Raw genomic sequence first — 16187 nt, 5'->3', positions numbered from 1 at the left:
GACATGTATATATTTTATATCTATATATATAGAAAATGCCAGTGGAGCAATTTTTCTTTTTTTCTTTTTTATTTTTTTACTATTGTGGAAGTGATTATTAATTAAATTGTATATATTTTTTATTTTTTTTCTTAATGATTAAGAATATTAAAAAATTATTAAAAAAAATAAAAAAATAGACTAGAGGTACGTCTTGCGGTAAACTCGAGCTCGGCTCATGGAGCTAGTGGAGTCAATCTTTGGCTTGCCAAACTCAGCACGATTCAAAATACTCAAGCTCGACCTCGAGCTCAATCTTAAAATTTTTATTTATTTTTTATTTGAACTCGACTCGTTAAACTAAACTCCTAAGTTGAGCTCAAGCTCGTCCCACAAACTAGGGGTGCTACCCTCCCCTTATGGGGCGGGGCCACCCCCTCCCCGTCCCTTACCCTCGCATGGGCGGGGGTGGGGATTTTTTTCCCGTAATTCACCTCCGTCCATGCGGGGGTGGGGTCCCCTATCGGTTGCACAGGGTGTCGGGATGGACCTTCATCCGTCCACCCCCTTCCTCCCCTCCTCGTCTCACCCAAACTCAACGGCGTCTGTTGCAATAAACCCAATCGAGTCCTCTTCCAGCGTCTAGAACTTCCATGGCAAACGAGATCAAGAGAGTTAGATCAATAGAGATTGTGAGAGTTTGGGAGTCTAGGTCTGGGACAAGAGTGTTCAAGATCGAGAGAGTGAGGGAGTTCGAGATTGATAGAGTTCGAGAAAGAGAGAGGAATCAGGGGGGCTTAGACATGCGGGAGCGGGGCGGGGGATTTACGAAGCGGGGCTGAGCCCCCTCCGTCCCCCGCCTCCGCAACTCTTCTTTCATATGGGCGAGGGGCCTCGCCTCCTTCTGTGCGGAGCGGATCCCCTACCCCACCCAAGCGGGGGCGAAGCGAATGGGGCGGTGCAACTAGTGGCAGGCAGGCACCTACTGCCCACCCCTATCACAAACGAGTTTGAGTCGAACTCGAGTTTGGCTTGAACTGTTTACTTTTTTTTAATAAGATCTAGTAATTAATAAATTAAATAAATAAAAAATCTAATATTGAATTTGTACAACAAATAAGTAGAACTTCTATTGAATTATAATATTTTAAAATTTTATAAATAATTAATATTTGACTAGTTATATTTATCCATAATAACAATATATTATATGTCTACATATATTTAGGGGTGTAATCAATCATGTTCGGTCATGTTTTTGACATATTTTATAACCGAACCGGTATACACCGATTTTGAGATTTGAATAATCGATAATGTACCGGTTACACTCCTAAACTAGTACTTCTAATTTTATTAGTTTCGGTCTGATTTTTCTATTATATTATATATATAGTATATATAATATGCTATATATATTTATTATAATAATATAATGATAATATATTGTAGTATATTATAATATATATTATAATTGTATTATAGATTATAGTGATATATTATAATATATATAGTGATATTGTGTTAATATAACTACTAATACTATAAATTATAGTGATAATATATAGTTATTTATATAGGATTTTAAGTTTATAATGTTATTTTAATTATTAATTAACATATAACACAATATTATTTTATATATAATTATATATCTATTAGATATCAAAATTATATATAATATAAAAAAATTAAAAAAATATATATTTATATAAACTGGTCTAGTCCGGTGTAAAAAAAGAAAAATCATAATTATACTGATTTTGACCGGTTTTGAAAAAAATGGAACCGGTACCAAACGAGCCGATTTAGAACCGGACCGAACTCATACACATATATTATTAAAAAAATGGAACTGGTTCAGTCCGGTTTATCGGTTCACCTTTTTTTTTTTTTTATCTCTACAATACATACACATAATATGATAGCATATATCTATTTCATATATGGTTCATGCATACTAGTATACGAAATTATTAAATTTTATCGACTAATTATTGTACAAATTATAAAATATAACTATGAAATATATTCAATATATAGGCATAAATAATTAGGCTGCGTATTATATATTTAATTATAAAAATGTTATGTTTATATTATTATCTAATACATATATATGTATAAATACATGGGTGTATATATATATATATATATTTGTCAATATATGAATGGGCTTTAATCGAGTCGAGCTAACGAGTTGACTTAGGCATAAACGAGCAGGCCTTAACTGAGTTGAATTTTGTTGGGTATGTGTCATTTACTAATCGAGCAAGTATCTGTTTTCATGGGCAATCATTTTTTTCATGAGTCGAGTTCAATTCAAATTTAACAAGATGAGTACCGAGCTGGCTATCGAACAGATTGGTTCATTTACAGTCCAATAAATATGTAATTTTAAACCCAATCGCATCATTTTAAAATATCAAATAAGTAAATTCTAATATTAATATACACGACAACATTAGATTTTTTTATTAGTATTATTATTATAAAAGCGTGGTGGGTTTCAAACTCGGATTTTTTGTTTATTTGATGAAATGATGAATAATATTTTTTAAAACATAGAAAATTTAATCGGAATGAAACCAAAGAATGTAATTCAAACTTCAACCACAATACTAATTAGAAAGACAAAATAGTGCGTTGTTGACATGTAGACGTGATTTAAGATTAGTTGAGAATTGCAATATTTTTTAAACTATTTAATATTTAATAAACACTAAGATTTATGTGGAGGATTTTACTATGCCACTTTGCCTATTTTATTTGGTCGTGTGTGGTGGATGTTGGGACCTGGGTTACTACCGGATATTAGAAGAGTACTTAAAATAATAATGATACCCACAATTTTTTTTTTATAATTTTTTTTAAATAAATATATTTATATAAAATGATGTTATTTTTGTAAATTATTTGATAAAATTTATATTCATTTAAAATATATTTATATAAATTATTATAAAAGAGTTGTATGTCTATTATTTACTTTTAAAAAAAAAATTTGTGATTTAAACGAGTAACTATTAGCAAATACATAGTAAAAAATCAACATTTATTAGTTATACAATCAATTTCGATTGAATAAAAGTTTGCATTATACAAATTTTTTAAAAAAAGGAGTAATTTTCCGATTTCAATAGAGAGATGCTATGGGTCCTGATGGGTTTTCCGGATGGTAGGTTCATATTTTTTTTTATTAATGTTGTGAATTTTGTTTTAAAAAAATATTAAAAAAATACATAAAAAAATATATATATAGATATGAAATACACCTATCAACTCCTGTCAGATATTGTGAGATGGCTCAAATGGTTCTCCTGTAAAAGAATTGCCAATGGATTAGCCAAATGTTAATGTAAATCTAAATTTTAATTAGATATGAGACTTGATAAATAGTAAATCTTAAGTCTTCTCTAAACATGACTAGCTACTATTCACAATGGAAAGTAATATTTAATTATTTAATCACTTCCTTCTCTCTTTGAGTGGTAAAACATGTATGTCATGCATATTATTTCTACTAATTGATAGAGTAAATACATTATTTCTACAAAGTATGGAGATCTAAAAAATATATAAATTTTATTTGTAAAAAAAATTAAAAAATAATAAAAAATATTATATTATATTATTATTTTAACTTTATAATGGCTAGTCCAATGTGGACTCACCTAGTCAAAAGTTGATATTATAGTCAAAAATTAAGATTCTAGCTAAACTTTAGACTAGACGATTACCAATCCTCTAAGAGATTCTAACCTTGGATTCTCCAACCAGGTGATGAGTGTCCTGTAAAGATCTCATCTGCCTCTTTTGACTGGCATAATGGCATTGCCTCCTCAAACGGCTCTTTGTTTTTCATTCCATCTTGTTATTTAGTTAATAAAATTTTTTATAAAATTAAATTTATTTTTAATTAAATTACACTATTATGTTAGTTGGTTGAATTTTCTTTTATATTATGTAAAAATGTAACGTTTTAAGATTTTTAATCTAGATTCAAATAATAAAATAAAAAAAAATAACTGGAAAATAAAACAATAATAAAGAAAGTATAAGAGTATTATTACTGTTGTTATTTTGGCAAAATAGAGGGAGAGTGATCTCCTTTTTTATTTGAAAGAGAAAAATGTACAAAAGTTTAGCATGAATATGGCTTCACTCATTTATTTTCTACTCATACTTTGCTTTTTAAAGTAAAATATAACAATTAAATGCATGAACTGTTTACCTAAGATGAGATTATAAAAGTGGAACATCGCTTGAATGTAATTATAACTACTCTTTAGCACGCTTCGATATTGGTTAGAGATTATGCGCAATCTAAAGTATGATAAATAAAAGCATAAGATGAATTCTTAAAATATTTATTAGTATTCATTTGAATTTATCAAAAATCATTAAATATTCGATAAATATTATACGATCCATTCTATATGTCTATGTCTATTATTTTGAAATTAACAAAAATTATAAAACATTTCAATGGCGCGAATGCAATACGTTATTAATTCAAAACTTCCCAAACACAAACCATTTAATTTTTTTTTTTTTTTAAAAAAAAAGGGTTGCAGTCTGTTTTCGAACTTCGATTTGCCTATCTGATTGATTTCATCCATCTCCGACCCAAAATGAATCAAGATTGCCACAATCACGGAATAACACAATCATTTGTGCTTGGTTGCCGGATCAGTTTCTGGGAAAGGATATGGAAAACTCATTTGTGCTTGAGAACTTCTATGTCTTTATGTTCCATAGAAAATAGGAAATATGAGACAATGAATAATGTCAATGATGGATGGGGGCAGAACAAGGTTGGTCAGGCATGCACGGGAGCATGAATAATCATCACCGGTGATAAGACACTGCTGCATCAATACTATTTGGCAGCGTGGCTACTATTTCACCATCTTCAACAACCATATCAATCACAATTTTCTCAACAGATACTGTATACAGTTTTATATAGGTGGATAAATTTCATCGCATATTTGTTGAAAAAAATAATATTTATTATTAGGAAATTTGTATATAAATTATAGATTTATTAACTTTAAAAAAAAAACGTATAAATTTTGTACAATTTATAGTTATAAATATCCTTTCTCATTTTTTTTTACGTTCTTGGATATGTTCCTCAAACCTCTTATGCATGCACTTTTTTCATATCTAGAAAAATCATCATTATAATAAATTTATTTATTTGTGATCATTTATTTATAATAAGATGATTGTTTTTTACTAAAATAAATATATTTTTATTACAAATAATTATTTTTATCGTAAATAATTGATCACAGCTACTTATTTTTTTTTATGAAACTTCTGAGAATGTTTCTCTGATTAATCTGAACATAGCCTCACAAAGTCACAATGCCGTGTAAATTAGGAAAATGTTTAATAAATAGGAAAAGTGTCTCTTGACTTTGATCCGACCCCATGCTTAAAGCTCAGCTCCTGTACGTAGCTAGCTGAGAAAATCCAGTTCACGAGTTCACATTTCCTGCCAAAGCATTCAACTACCTACCTAGACTTCTACCTCTGAATACAAATAAATAATAGTTTTATGTTTCACATTTAAAAAGGTAGCCGAGTCTTTCCATGCCTAGGGTGAGGCTCTCAGGAGACTTTACTCAAACCGGTGCATGATGTGTTTGGTAAGTAAAATTGTTATTTATTATTATTTATAAATAATTATAATTATTTATAAATTATTTACTATTTATTTTATTACTATTCATTTATCATAAGATCACCTTAGCATTAAATCGTAACCTAGTTGTAATTGTAATGGACACTTTAGGCACTTCAAGAAAGGTTTTTAATACCGTTTCATACCAGCTGATACGGTTGAAATATACCGTACCGGCCGGATAGCCGGTATAAAGAATGGCCTAGTTTCATACCAGTCAGAATTTCGACTGTATCGGTCTGTACTGATCGATATTTCGGATTTCGACTTTTATTTTTTATTTTTTCATTTCTTTCTATTTTTAGACTCCCAATTCAGACCAGACTATTTATATATAATTTATTTATATATAAACTATTCTGAAATCGTATCCAAAACGACATCAATATCAAAATATCTTATTTTAATGTCTCGACCGAAATGGTATTCAAAATATTAAACCTTCAAGAATTCAGGCGCAGAAGAATGCATTCCAAGGGAATCGAAAAAAGGTATTATGAATTTCTTATCCAACTCCCAATTAAAAGAGAAATAAATGTATGGAATGAGCCTCATAATATTTATTTGAATATTTAATATTATTTGAAAAACTCATGTGAACATAAATTATTATAGAGTTTATTTCATGTGTTTGTCTCTCTAAGCCTTCGAGTACAAACAAAAACTTCAAAAAATCTTGATCCCCAAATAAGGATGTGGTACTCATGGAGGCCAAGTTGGGCTTATATTCTCAAGTTTGCCATAAATACACCAACCATCCTTTTTAAGTTGCATCGACTGTGAATGACGTTCCCAACTATTAATATGGACTTATTAATAGTAAAATTTAAGAGCTAGTTAAGATAGTGGAATGAGATAAAATAAGATGATTTGAGATAAATTTAATAAAATATTATTTTTTAATATTATTATTATTTTAAGATTTGAAAAAGTTAAATTGTTTATTATATTTTATGTGAAAATTTGAAAAATTTGTAATGATGATATTATAATTGATGATTTATGTATTCAAACGAGCTCTAATTGTTACAATTTAATATGGACTTATCGAGTTACAACTATTTATCCATCAGCGCATAGACTTGTTACAAAATATATGTACTAATACATCTACATTTTTAAGGTTATTATATAATAAGTAATGTTATGTATCATATTTTATTCTTGTTTTTATCATAAACAAAATGTGGTACTTCACACTATCTTTTTTTTTTTTTTTTTAATCTTTAATAGATTGCATCACTTCATTGTCCATAACCTCTAATCATGGCCATAATTTTATAAACGTTTACGTAGGAAATCCAATTCAGAAGGTTAATTATTAAGTTTAAAAATGAAAAAGAAAATCCCGACTTTCCTACAAATTTATCTGGTTGTTGAATCAAACTCAATCCATTTCAATTCAATTATTGATGTGACTCACTACTTTGTTAATTTCTCATAAAAAAGTTAAACTCACCGTAACTTAATTCATACATTTCAACTTAAAAAGTTAAACCAATCTCAACTTAAAAAAATTAAACCTATCGGGACTTACAAAATACGATTATTCATAACTCAATTCAACTCAACTCAACTCATGTCGAACATCCAAACTTAGCCTCAATGTCTTCAGTTAATTTCTCTCATTCACAACCACAATTTCAAAGAGGAATGACGTGGTTTATATTGAAGCCAGTATAACCCTTATTTCAACAGTCACGAGCATATTGATATACTTTTTTCCATTTAGAATTATGTTTATAATAATTTTAATATAAATATACAATATGCGTTTACAAACACAAATAAATATATTTAATATATACTATTATGATGTCGGTCTGTCTTCAACGATAAATTCCAAACTACACTATGACCATTATAAGACTTTTAAAATGTAAAATTTACAAATCATCCCATAAGTCATCTTTTTTTTTTTTTGACCATTAAATTATGAAAGTCTTCATTTTAACTCCTAATAATAAACATAATTTATAATTTATCCTATTCCTAAAGGGAGATACTTCTTGTTAAATCGTATAAATAATACGCAAAAGGTTGATCTTGACTCATAGAAAGAGAAAAAATTATTTGTATGTAGGTTTGTTAAATAAATAATAATCTTTTACAAATTTCTTTATTAGCACATTAGATGATCTTTGGAAATAATTTTTTCGTCTCATCTCATTTCTTTTCTAAACATTATTCAAATTGTAAATACTTTTAAACCAATCAATACAACTTTTTCAAACTAATCATTATAACTTTCTCAAATTAATTATTACAATTTTCTCAAAATTTCAAAATAATCATTATAACAATATTCTAACTTTTTAATATTTTTTTATTTAACACTTTCACTTTTCTTTCACAAAATCTAATGAATACTTAACTTAAACTATTTCATTATTATTTACAAACCATCTTACTACTATTCACAACAAAAGTGGTGATTTGTACAAGTCTTAAATAGACAAATTTCATACAAGTCCTTATAAAAAAGCGAACTTAACCTAAAAAAAGTATAAAAAAAAAAACTATTCTTTATTAGTAAGACCCAATTTTTTACAAAAAAACTTATATAAATGTTGTCTATTTGAGATTTATACCTAATATTATTTTTTACAAAATTTTTATCTCACTTCATTTTATAAACATCCCCTAAATATATCATAATTGTAATCGGCTCCTTGGTCGACATGGAAAAAATCTCAAATAATTTAGAGAGGGAGAGAGGCGCACGGAGACATGAAAATACAACTGGACATTCACTTCACTTGTCTCGAATGCTTTAGGCCAGCCCATGCCCAACATACCCCCGACCTCAGTCGGTCGGATGCTACTCATCATCCAATATCATATATTTTATATATTTTAAAATTATTATTATTTATTTTATTTTTATTAAACTAATTAAATTATTATACTTAACATCTATATATCATATATTTATTATAAAAAAATAGAAAACGAATTAAAATAAATATAGTGTATAGTATATATGGATGATAAGTTGAATTATTATTTTATTTTTGATAAGCCTAAAGGGGGATGGATGTTTGACTCGTTGGTATCCACCCCTTTTTGTCTCTCTCTTTTTTTGTTTGTTTTGTTTTGATGCCATGGGCCAATGTAGTATTATGTTCTATTTTTCCAACCCAGCTGTTTGTGTTTTTGCTACTTGGCTCTGACTGTCTAGACGATACGTGGAATCACTAATATAATTCACTATTCAATTCCAAAAAGTGGGGTGGTTGCCTCTCAAAAAAAAAAAAAAAAAAAGAAAAAGAAAAAGAAAAAAGAAAACTCAAAGTTTGGGCAATTTCTCAGCAAATGTTGGGTGGAAAGATGAGCCATGTGAAGTCGATCATGGGTCAGCATGATCGCCTTTTTCTTTTATCTTTTTCTCCCTCATTGTCATCGGGCTTGAGAGAATTACAGATAAACACAGCCAACCACAAAACCAGAAAAAGCAACAAACCCTGCCAACGAAGTAGAATTTAGCATAATTTCTTCCGTTACAATAGCCACAAGAGTAGGAGCCTCCCCTATTTAAGGATCTAAAAATGGTAGAAATCATCCACACAGATGTGATTCCGATGATGGGAATTAAGAGGTTCATTTATCCAAGAGAAAAATTGACAGGAAAATAGTGCTTTTGAGAAGCATGGAACTGCATGATGGGAAAAAGATTCTTCCAAAGGTTCTTGGTTCACCAGAAATTTAGAACCAAATTTTGGTGAAACATTTCATAGACCTGATGCTCCACTTAATTTGATATAAAACGAGGCATAAAAGGGATTAACACACTTTCTTTAGTCTTTTTTCCTTTTGGCTTGCATGCCGTTTGGCAGTTAGCACGTGTAAAAAGAAGAGCCATCCACATTTTGGCTCATTTTTTATGTTTCCAACGTACATTTAAACATTTGCATACACACACAGACACACATCCATCCATCCCTCCATCCATATACACACGCACAAGCACACATTGAGAGTGAGATAAAGAGAGATTCATTTGTTGACATATAAGAATGACATGATCAGCTGTGGTGTCTACTAGCATGATTAGCTTACATATTCAATGCGACGATGTCTGCAGAATCCAGAATCAAGAGACTTTCTTTCCAAATTAGTGGGAATACCACGAAGTGCAATACCAAATGGGGTAGCTATTTGAAACTTCAAGCTGCATTGGTAGCCCTTCTAATATTTTCTTGAAGTCATGGTCCAACACTTCACTGGAGACAGTAGAACTTCGGATTTGATTACAATCTAGCGATCAAATGCAAAATCCAGAATCATTGAAACAAAATGATCCTCAAAATTAATCATCAACAACAAGCTGACTGCTACCATCATCTATGCCAGGAGGATCCCTAGAAGTAGAAACTGGAAGATTTAGGCTGTTTGTTGGAGTGACATTTTCATCACCATATTCAGACGTAGAGCTATTATCAATCTCCTTTTCAAGACAGTCAAGATGCACACATTCAGGAACGTCACTACTGTAACTTTCTGCATCATGACTCCTAGGTGGGATTGTCAAATCTTCTCTCTTAACAATATTAAACACAATCCCATTATGGGTACTCTCAGGCTGCAAAAGATCGCCTTCAGTCACTGTTATGCTGGAACCATTAGTGGAAACTCTGTTGGCAAGATCCCTCTGATCGGAATCTGTGCCTTCTGAGCTTCTATCTGGAGTTTTCACCCTTGGGCTACGATAACATTGATTGTTGCCAACTATGTGAAGTGTAATGGAATTAGCACTAGCTATTAAACCTCTGTTTTCTTCAACATCGATATCCAAATTTTGGACAAAGTGAATAAACTTTTCAGCTGAAGTAGTCCTCATCAAGGGCCCACCTGACCTTGTCCAAGAATTCAAATCAACACTTTCAGACTCGCTATCACTTCCATCATGCATGTTGCGATGGGTTCGCAAATTTTTACCTGAAGGTCCCCCTCCAGTGGATCCACTAACTCCTGGATGAAATGAGGGAGCGACATCAGCAAGGAGGTCTTCAAGGGAACCTGTGGAATTCTCCCGTGCAATGTGGTTCCAAGAAGGAATTCTTCTGGAAGCACTGAATCTCACTGTGCTGGCTAGGCCATGAGAAGAAGCAGCAGCTCTCTCAGCACTCCTTTTGAGTCTACGCATGTGGTTGAGAATTGCAACACACTCATCAAGAGCAAGCTCAATCCCACAGTTTGCTTTTATGGCTGAGAGCTTCTCCCAAGTGCACCGTCTCCCTTGGTTTGCTGCCTTTTGAAGATCCACATATGATGGGTTTTGTATAATTTTTGAGTACTGGAACAACAATAAGAGGTGGGAGAGATAAAATTGTTAGTCGCAGTGAGAATTCTTCAATTAATGAAAACAAAGAGAATTTTAAAGCTAGGCTTCTGACAGCTCGTAAGTATTCAACAATTTTCATTTTAAACAATTGAAGTTTTAGTCAAACAAACTTTAGAGAAGTTTTGTCGTTAGGGTTGGGTATACCCTCTTCAATTTACAACTTTTCTTTGCACATACCTGAGCAAGCGTGGCAGGCATAACAATGGTGACATCACCCTCCCAATCTTGAGCAAACAGCTTGGCAAGTCCCCCTAAAGGGAAACCAAGTTCCAGAATCTGGTTGTATCTATGTTTCACCTCCATCTCAGCTAGATGAGCAAGCTACAAGATTAAAGATTAAGAAAGATTAATTTTCACACAAAAATGCCAAGAAAAAGATTTGATAGCTGAAACCAATAAGAACTAGGAATGGACCAATGAGCCCACCACTCTTAAACCAAATTTTCCTATCCTTCAAATCATATCTAACATAAACAAACAAGATGGGACACTACTTCAGATTATTAAGAATCTTCTGGAAAAAGATTTGAGCTGGAGTCCATTTAAGATGTGGTGTGAAATTCAACGGTTCAAATTAACATCAATATTTGCTGCTGTAACATTCCGACTGAGTGTAGGTGCCATTATATTGCAATCAAGTGCAGGTCCTATGACGTTCCAACTAAGTGTACCAACTCCTCTGTGGCTCTGTGCATCGCACATAAACAAATCTCTGTGACCTATCATTTACTTGTGCCTCAACCTCACCTGCTTGAAATTTTAAGACCATATAAGCAAGCCATGAGCATAAAATCTCTACTCAAATGACAGGTCAAGCAATTAATGCAAGAGAATCATGTTTCACCAGATACCAATGATTTTTCATTCCAACAAGTTTCAAAAATTCTCAAATTATGTCCCAATAAAAAAATAATTAAAAGAAGAAAAGAAATAGAAAGAAAGGTTGGCCCTGATACAAGGAGAAGAAAGCCAAACTCTACCATCTAGACTATCCAAAAAAAGGAAGAAGAGATTAATGGAATTTAATCATTGCAGATCAACCAGCACAACCAATCTCTTTTAACCTATGAGATGGGCTCGAAGGGGAGGAAAAGGTAGAATTATCTTAACAAAAATGTCAGCCCATTCATCTTCAGAAAGCTATATTCTATTGGTATCAAGTAGCAACGGTTCACCTAGAGCACTGATAAGCATAAACAAGGAGAACCAGTCCTGACTCCTGATAATGTTCAGAAAATATCAGACAACTAAGTCCGATTTGGATACACATAACCATCTCATCTTATCATTACAACTTTTCCAAACTCCCACACAAAATATAATAAACAATTCAACTTTTTCAAATCCCAAAATAAAAATTATATTCTAACAATATTTTATTCAACTTTCAACAAAACATCTCATCTCATTTTATCTTGAACCATGTAACCAAACGAGGCAAGAGTCGGGATGGTCAAATCTCTGAAACTTTAGTACAAACTCATATTGCTTGTTTACTAGAGTTTCTTCAGTTTTTCGACGTGTATTATTGAAGTGTGGGGGGGAGCGTGTTAGGGCAAAAGTAAAAGAAGAAATGAGAAGGCATCATTTTTATGCGTTTTCTGTTGGCAATGAACATCATAATCCAGAATATCAGCGACACAAGAACAAGCATTAGCCAAGAATAACACATAAACTGGATTGAAGTTCCCATGCAATATATACATACCTTGGCAGCAAAGTTGCCTCCATAAGCTCTCACAAATTCCTTCATCCTCAATAATGGTGCTATATGAGGATTTGCCTGACTAACAATAAAATGATTCACATTGAACAATTCCTTCAATTGCATCATAGGTAAATCAATCTCCAGACTACCATCCCTCCACCGACGAACATGAGTGCCGGAGCCCTCCTCCGGACCTAGATTGAATGGTGGATGATAAGGAACAATCTCTCCACTTCTATCCTTTGCCATCAGCTCCTGGGCCTCAAAGAGGCCTGGGAACGCACAAGAAGCAGTCACTGCACTCCATATAACAACATGAGGTGAAGTCAAGTAGTTAAGGCATCTAGGCGGCTCATGCTTCCTTGGGGAGCAAACTGTTATCCCAAGAATTCGACCAGTCATATCATAAGCTTCTTGAAATGTAAGGTTACTTGTTAGATGCCTTAACATCATCTGCAATTTTCTGATCTCATGAACAGCCCCTTGTGTCATGACCCTCTTAACTACAGTAAAAATCCCACCCATCTGATCAAAAAACTGCAATGAGTGTAAAGAATCTTCAAAAAAAATTTGCAGCTCAGGCCATGACTTAGTGGCAACCACAGCACACATAATGGATCCTACACTAGAGCCAGCAATTATCCTGGGCAAAAGCTTATGCTCAACCAGTGTTCTAACAACGCCAACATGAAAAGCTCCTAGGGAAGCGCCCCCACTCAAGAGCAAAGCTGTCCTTCCAAAGGCATGCCTTGTTTCATGCATGAAAGCAAGCTTTTCTTCTAATGATAGCTCCTCTGAATCCGAATCACAGATCACTCTCAACTGAGTTGAGACCTCGTCGATGTATTCCTTTATGAGTTTGGGCACTTGAAGCCTACCTTTGTGAAGCTCAGGGTTGCACATATTGCCGAGATTTCGGATAAGGTCAGCCCTCATGCAAAAGATAATATCTCTCAGAGATCTTTCTTGGCGACGATGGTGGAGCTCTTGAAGCTTGTTCCTCACTAGTTCTACATCATACAAGTCAGACTCATTCATCTTTGGGGTCTCTTTATCTAGCATCTTCGCAGCATGAGCCCATTCCTCATAGGTCAATGCAGCTCTCATCATATTTCTCCAAAACTTTCTCCGGTAAGCCATTTCAGCCCTCTGCTTCACATTTGTGTATCGTTTCAACAAGAAGGCAATTATTGTCACCATTGCCAATATCCCTTGTGGGTTTCGGGGATGCAACCATGCAGCCATGGGTGCCACAAAGTCCCTAAATCTATATATGAAATTCAACAACACATGAAGTATTTGATGCCTCAAATGAGAGACTGACTTGCAGAACAAAATTCTGAAGGCAACCGTCCGACCAACAATGGTTGAAGGTCCAATCGAAAAGGGATCAACACTGGCCTCGTTACTAATATCCATTGTTTGTCAATATAATAGGTTGCTTCTAAATGAGTGGTGGTATCACTGCTGAATCTGCTCAAGGCTGAAGGAGAAAAAAAAAACCTACAGTAGTTCTAAGATACTATGATGCAGACGATCACTTGGCAACCTAAATTTAAAAAATTATGTGTAGCCGTAAGAATGAAAGACGGGACATGCGTAAAATACAGGTTGTGTTTGGCTGTGAAATTTAATGAAACATGAGAGGGTGATTATGCGAATGGGTTTGTCTCTGCAAACTTAAAATTGGATATCTACCAAGAACTAAAAACGAAATCAATGAGAAAACAATTTCAACCTCAAAACTCGAATAGCTGGTTTCTCCTATAATTGCATCTGATGCTTAATCCTTTAGCTGCAAAGAATTAGGAAAAAATAGTGTTCGTTGGTGGTCAGATTCCCCAATTCCACACACTTCACCCCCAAAACGTTGATAAAAGAACAACCGCCGCGACCTTTCAAATCCCAACTGTGGTTCAAAATACCTGTAAATCCTATCTTAAACCCAGATAGGAGAAAAAAAACACGCAAATCTCCCTTTCAAATGCCCAAATGCAACCAAAATATAAACTCAACAGCCATATGGGTTTTCAAATCGGGACCCAAAACCATCAATACCTGCCCAAAAAACCAGAAACGAAATCCCACATAATAGAAAAGGGATACAATTATAGAATTGATTTAAAAGAGAGACGCGTGAGAGTTATTAATACTACCAGATAAATGGAAACCTACGAAGCATTGAGATCTGGGATTCTGGAATAGATAAAGATACAGATAGTATGACGGAAACGGCGGGGAGAAAGATTCGGATAAAGCATGTGACGGAGTTATAAATACAAGTTAGATGAGGTGGAAGAGGATAAAGAAAGACATTGGCTTTGTCAGATCGTTGGAACTTTCTATTTAAAGACAGTGACAGTTGAAACACGATTGGTTCCCATAGTTTAATGCGTAAAAGAAAGCTCTTTTTGATTTTGTTGCTTACAAGAAAAGGGAAAATAAATATTTTTCACTTTAAATTATGACAACGAAAACGAAACTTGTTGGGCGACATGAGGGTTGGTCATTTAGTTTTTGTTATTAACCAAAATAGTATATAGACTTTTGGATCAATAATTATATTTTTAATGATTGATGTTAGAGCAAGGATCATGTCACATATTCAAGTCACGGAAGGGACCACTTATAAGCTGGATTAAAATATCTTAATACTTTGTATGGATATAGTATTAACTGTTAAGTCATTAAATACTGATAAATGAATGAAATTGTTAAAAGGAAAAATACTATCACTAGATCAATGTCAATAGAGTGAGTTCCCGTGAATGTTAGATTCAAAAGTGTGATAGAATGTTATGGTCTTGAGTAATTCTACTCTTAAACCCCTTATTTCTCCAACACCACATACCTGAGCGAGGTGAACTTCTTTTTAATTATTTTTTTTTTCAAAACGTTGATTTCACTTCCCCCTCCCATGTCTCATCTGCTTTTACCCCTCCCAAATCCCGAATCATCCCCTCCCCTCTATGTCAGGCCCCCACACCCAAAATCCAATCCTCTCTCTCTCTCTCTCTCTCTCTCTCTAAACATGAGAATGTTTGGATGACCGAGTTGAGGAGCCCAACCAATGCACATCTAAACATCAGAATTTTCAAAATACAGATGATTCTATCTCAAACGTTAAACACAACAGAGTGAAATGTCAAATATTCAAAATCTGGGTTAAATATTCAAAATCTAAGTACTGTAAAGGAAAAAAAAATAAAGTCGTTCTATCTCAAGCATCAACATTTCATTTTAATCCACTTCTAGTTTCCACATTGCAGAGAAAAAAAATTAAATCCTTCTATAAACAACTAGATTTTGTATTTGAGGAAAATCCAAGATATAAATCTGTATAGTCAGAGAGAGAGAATTTGATTTTTGGTGTGGGGGCTGATACAGAGGGGATGGAATGATTCGGGATTTTGGGAGGGGGGCTGGGTAAGACGCAGAAGAAAAGTTAAAGCCTGTGAAAG

General features: G+C 33.0%; 1 protein-coding gene across 1 annotated transcript; it reads right to left on the bottom strand.

Moving 5' to 3' along the window:
• Positions 1–9654: 9654 nt before the first annotated feature.
• Positions 9655–15037, bottom strand: LOC121265083 (triacylglycerol lipase SDP1-like). Its single transcript, XM_041168549.1, has 3 exons — positions 12727–15037; positions 11196–11339; positions 9655–10970 (listed from the first exon to the last, which is right to left on the bottom strand). The coding sequence occupies exons 1-3, from the start codon at positions 14143–14145 to the stop codon at positions 9984–9986; spliced, it is 2550 nt and encodes an 849-aa protein (XP_041024483.1). The 5' UTR covers positions 14146–15037; the 3' UTR covers positions 9655–9983.
• Positions 15038–16187: the final 1150 nt, after the last annotated feature.

The sequence above is a fragment of the Juglans microcarpa x Juglans regia genome, chromosome 5D (genome assembly GCF_004785595.1).
Source record: "Juglans microcarpa x Juglans regia isolate MS1-56 chromosome 5D, Jm3101_v1.0, whole genome shotgun sequence".
Classification (NCBI taxonomy): domain Eukaryota; kingdom Viridiplantae; phylum Streptophyta; class Magnoliopsida; order Fagales; family Juglandaceae; genus Juglans; species Juglans microcarpa x Juglans regia.
This window is presented reverse-complemented; position numbering and strand designations above follow the sequence as displayed.

What these genes read in the sequence shown, in the direction of transcription:
- LOC121265083 (XM_041168549.1), bottom strand. Translation starts at nt 14,145, where the DNA reads ATGGATATTAGTAACGAGGCCAGTGTTGATCCCTTTTCGATTGGACCT. An exon ending in GAGGCAACTTTGCTGCCAAG is followed by an intron (nt 11,340 to 12,726) that starts GTATGTATATAT and finishes TTAATCTTGTAG; the next exon opens with CTTGCTCATCTAGCTGAGAT. An exon ending in TGCCTGCCACGCTTGCTCAG is followed by an intron (nt 10,971 to 11,195) that starts GTATGTGCAAAG and finishes TTGTTGTTCCAG; the next exon opens with TACTCAAAAATTATACAAAA.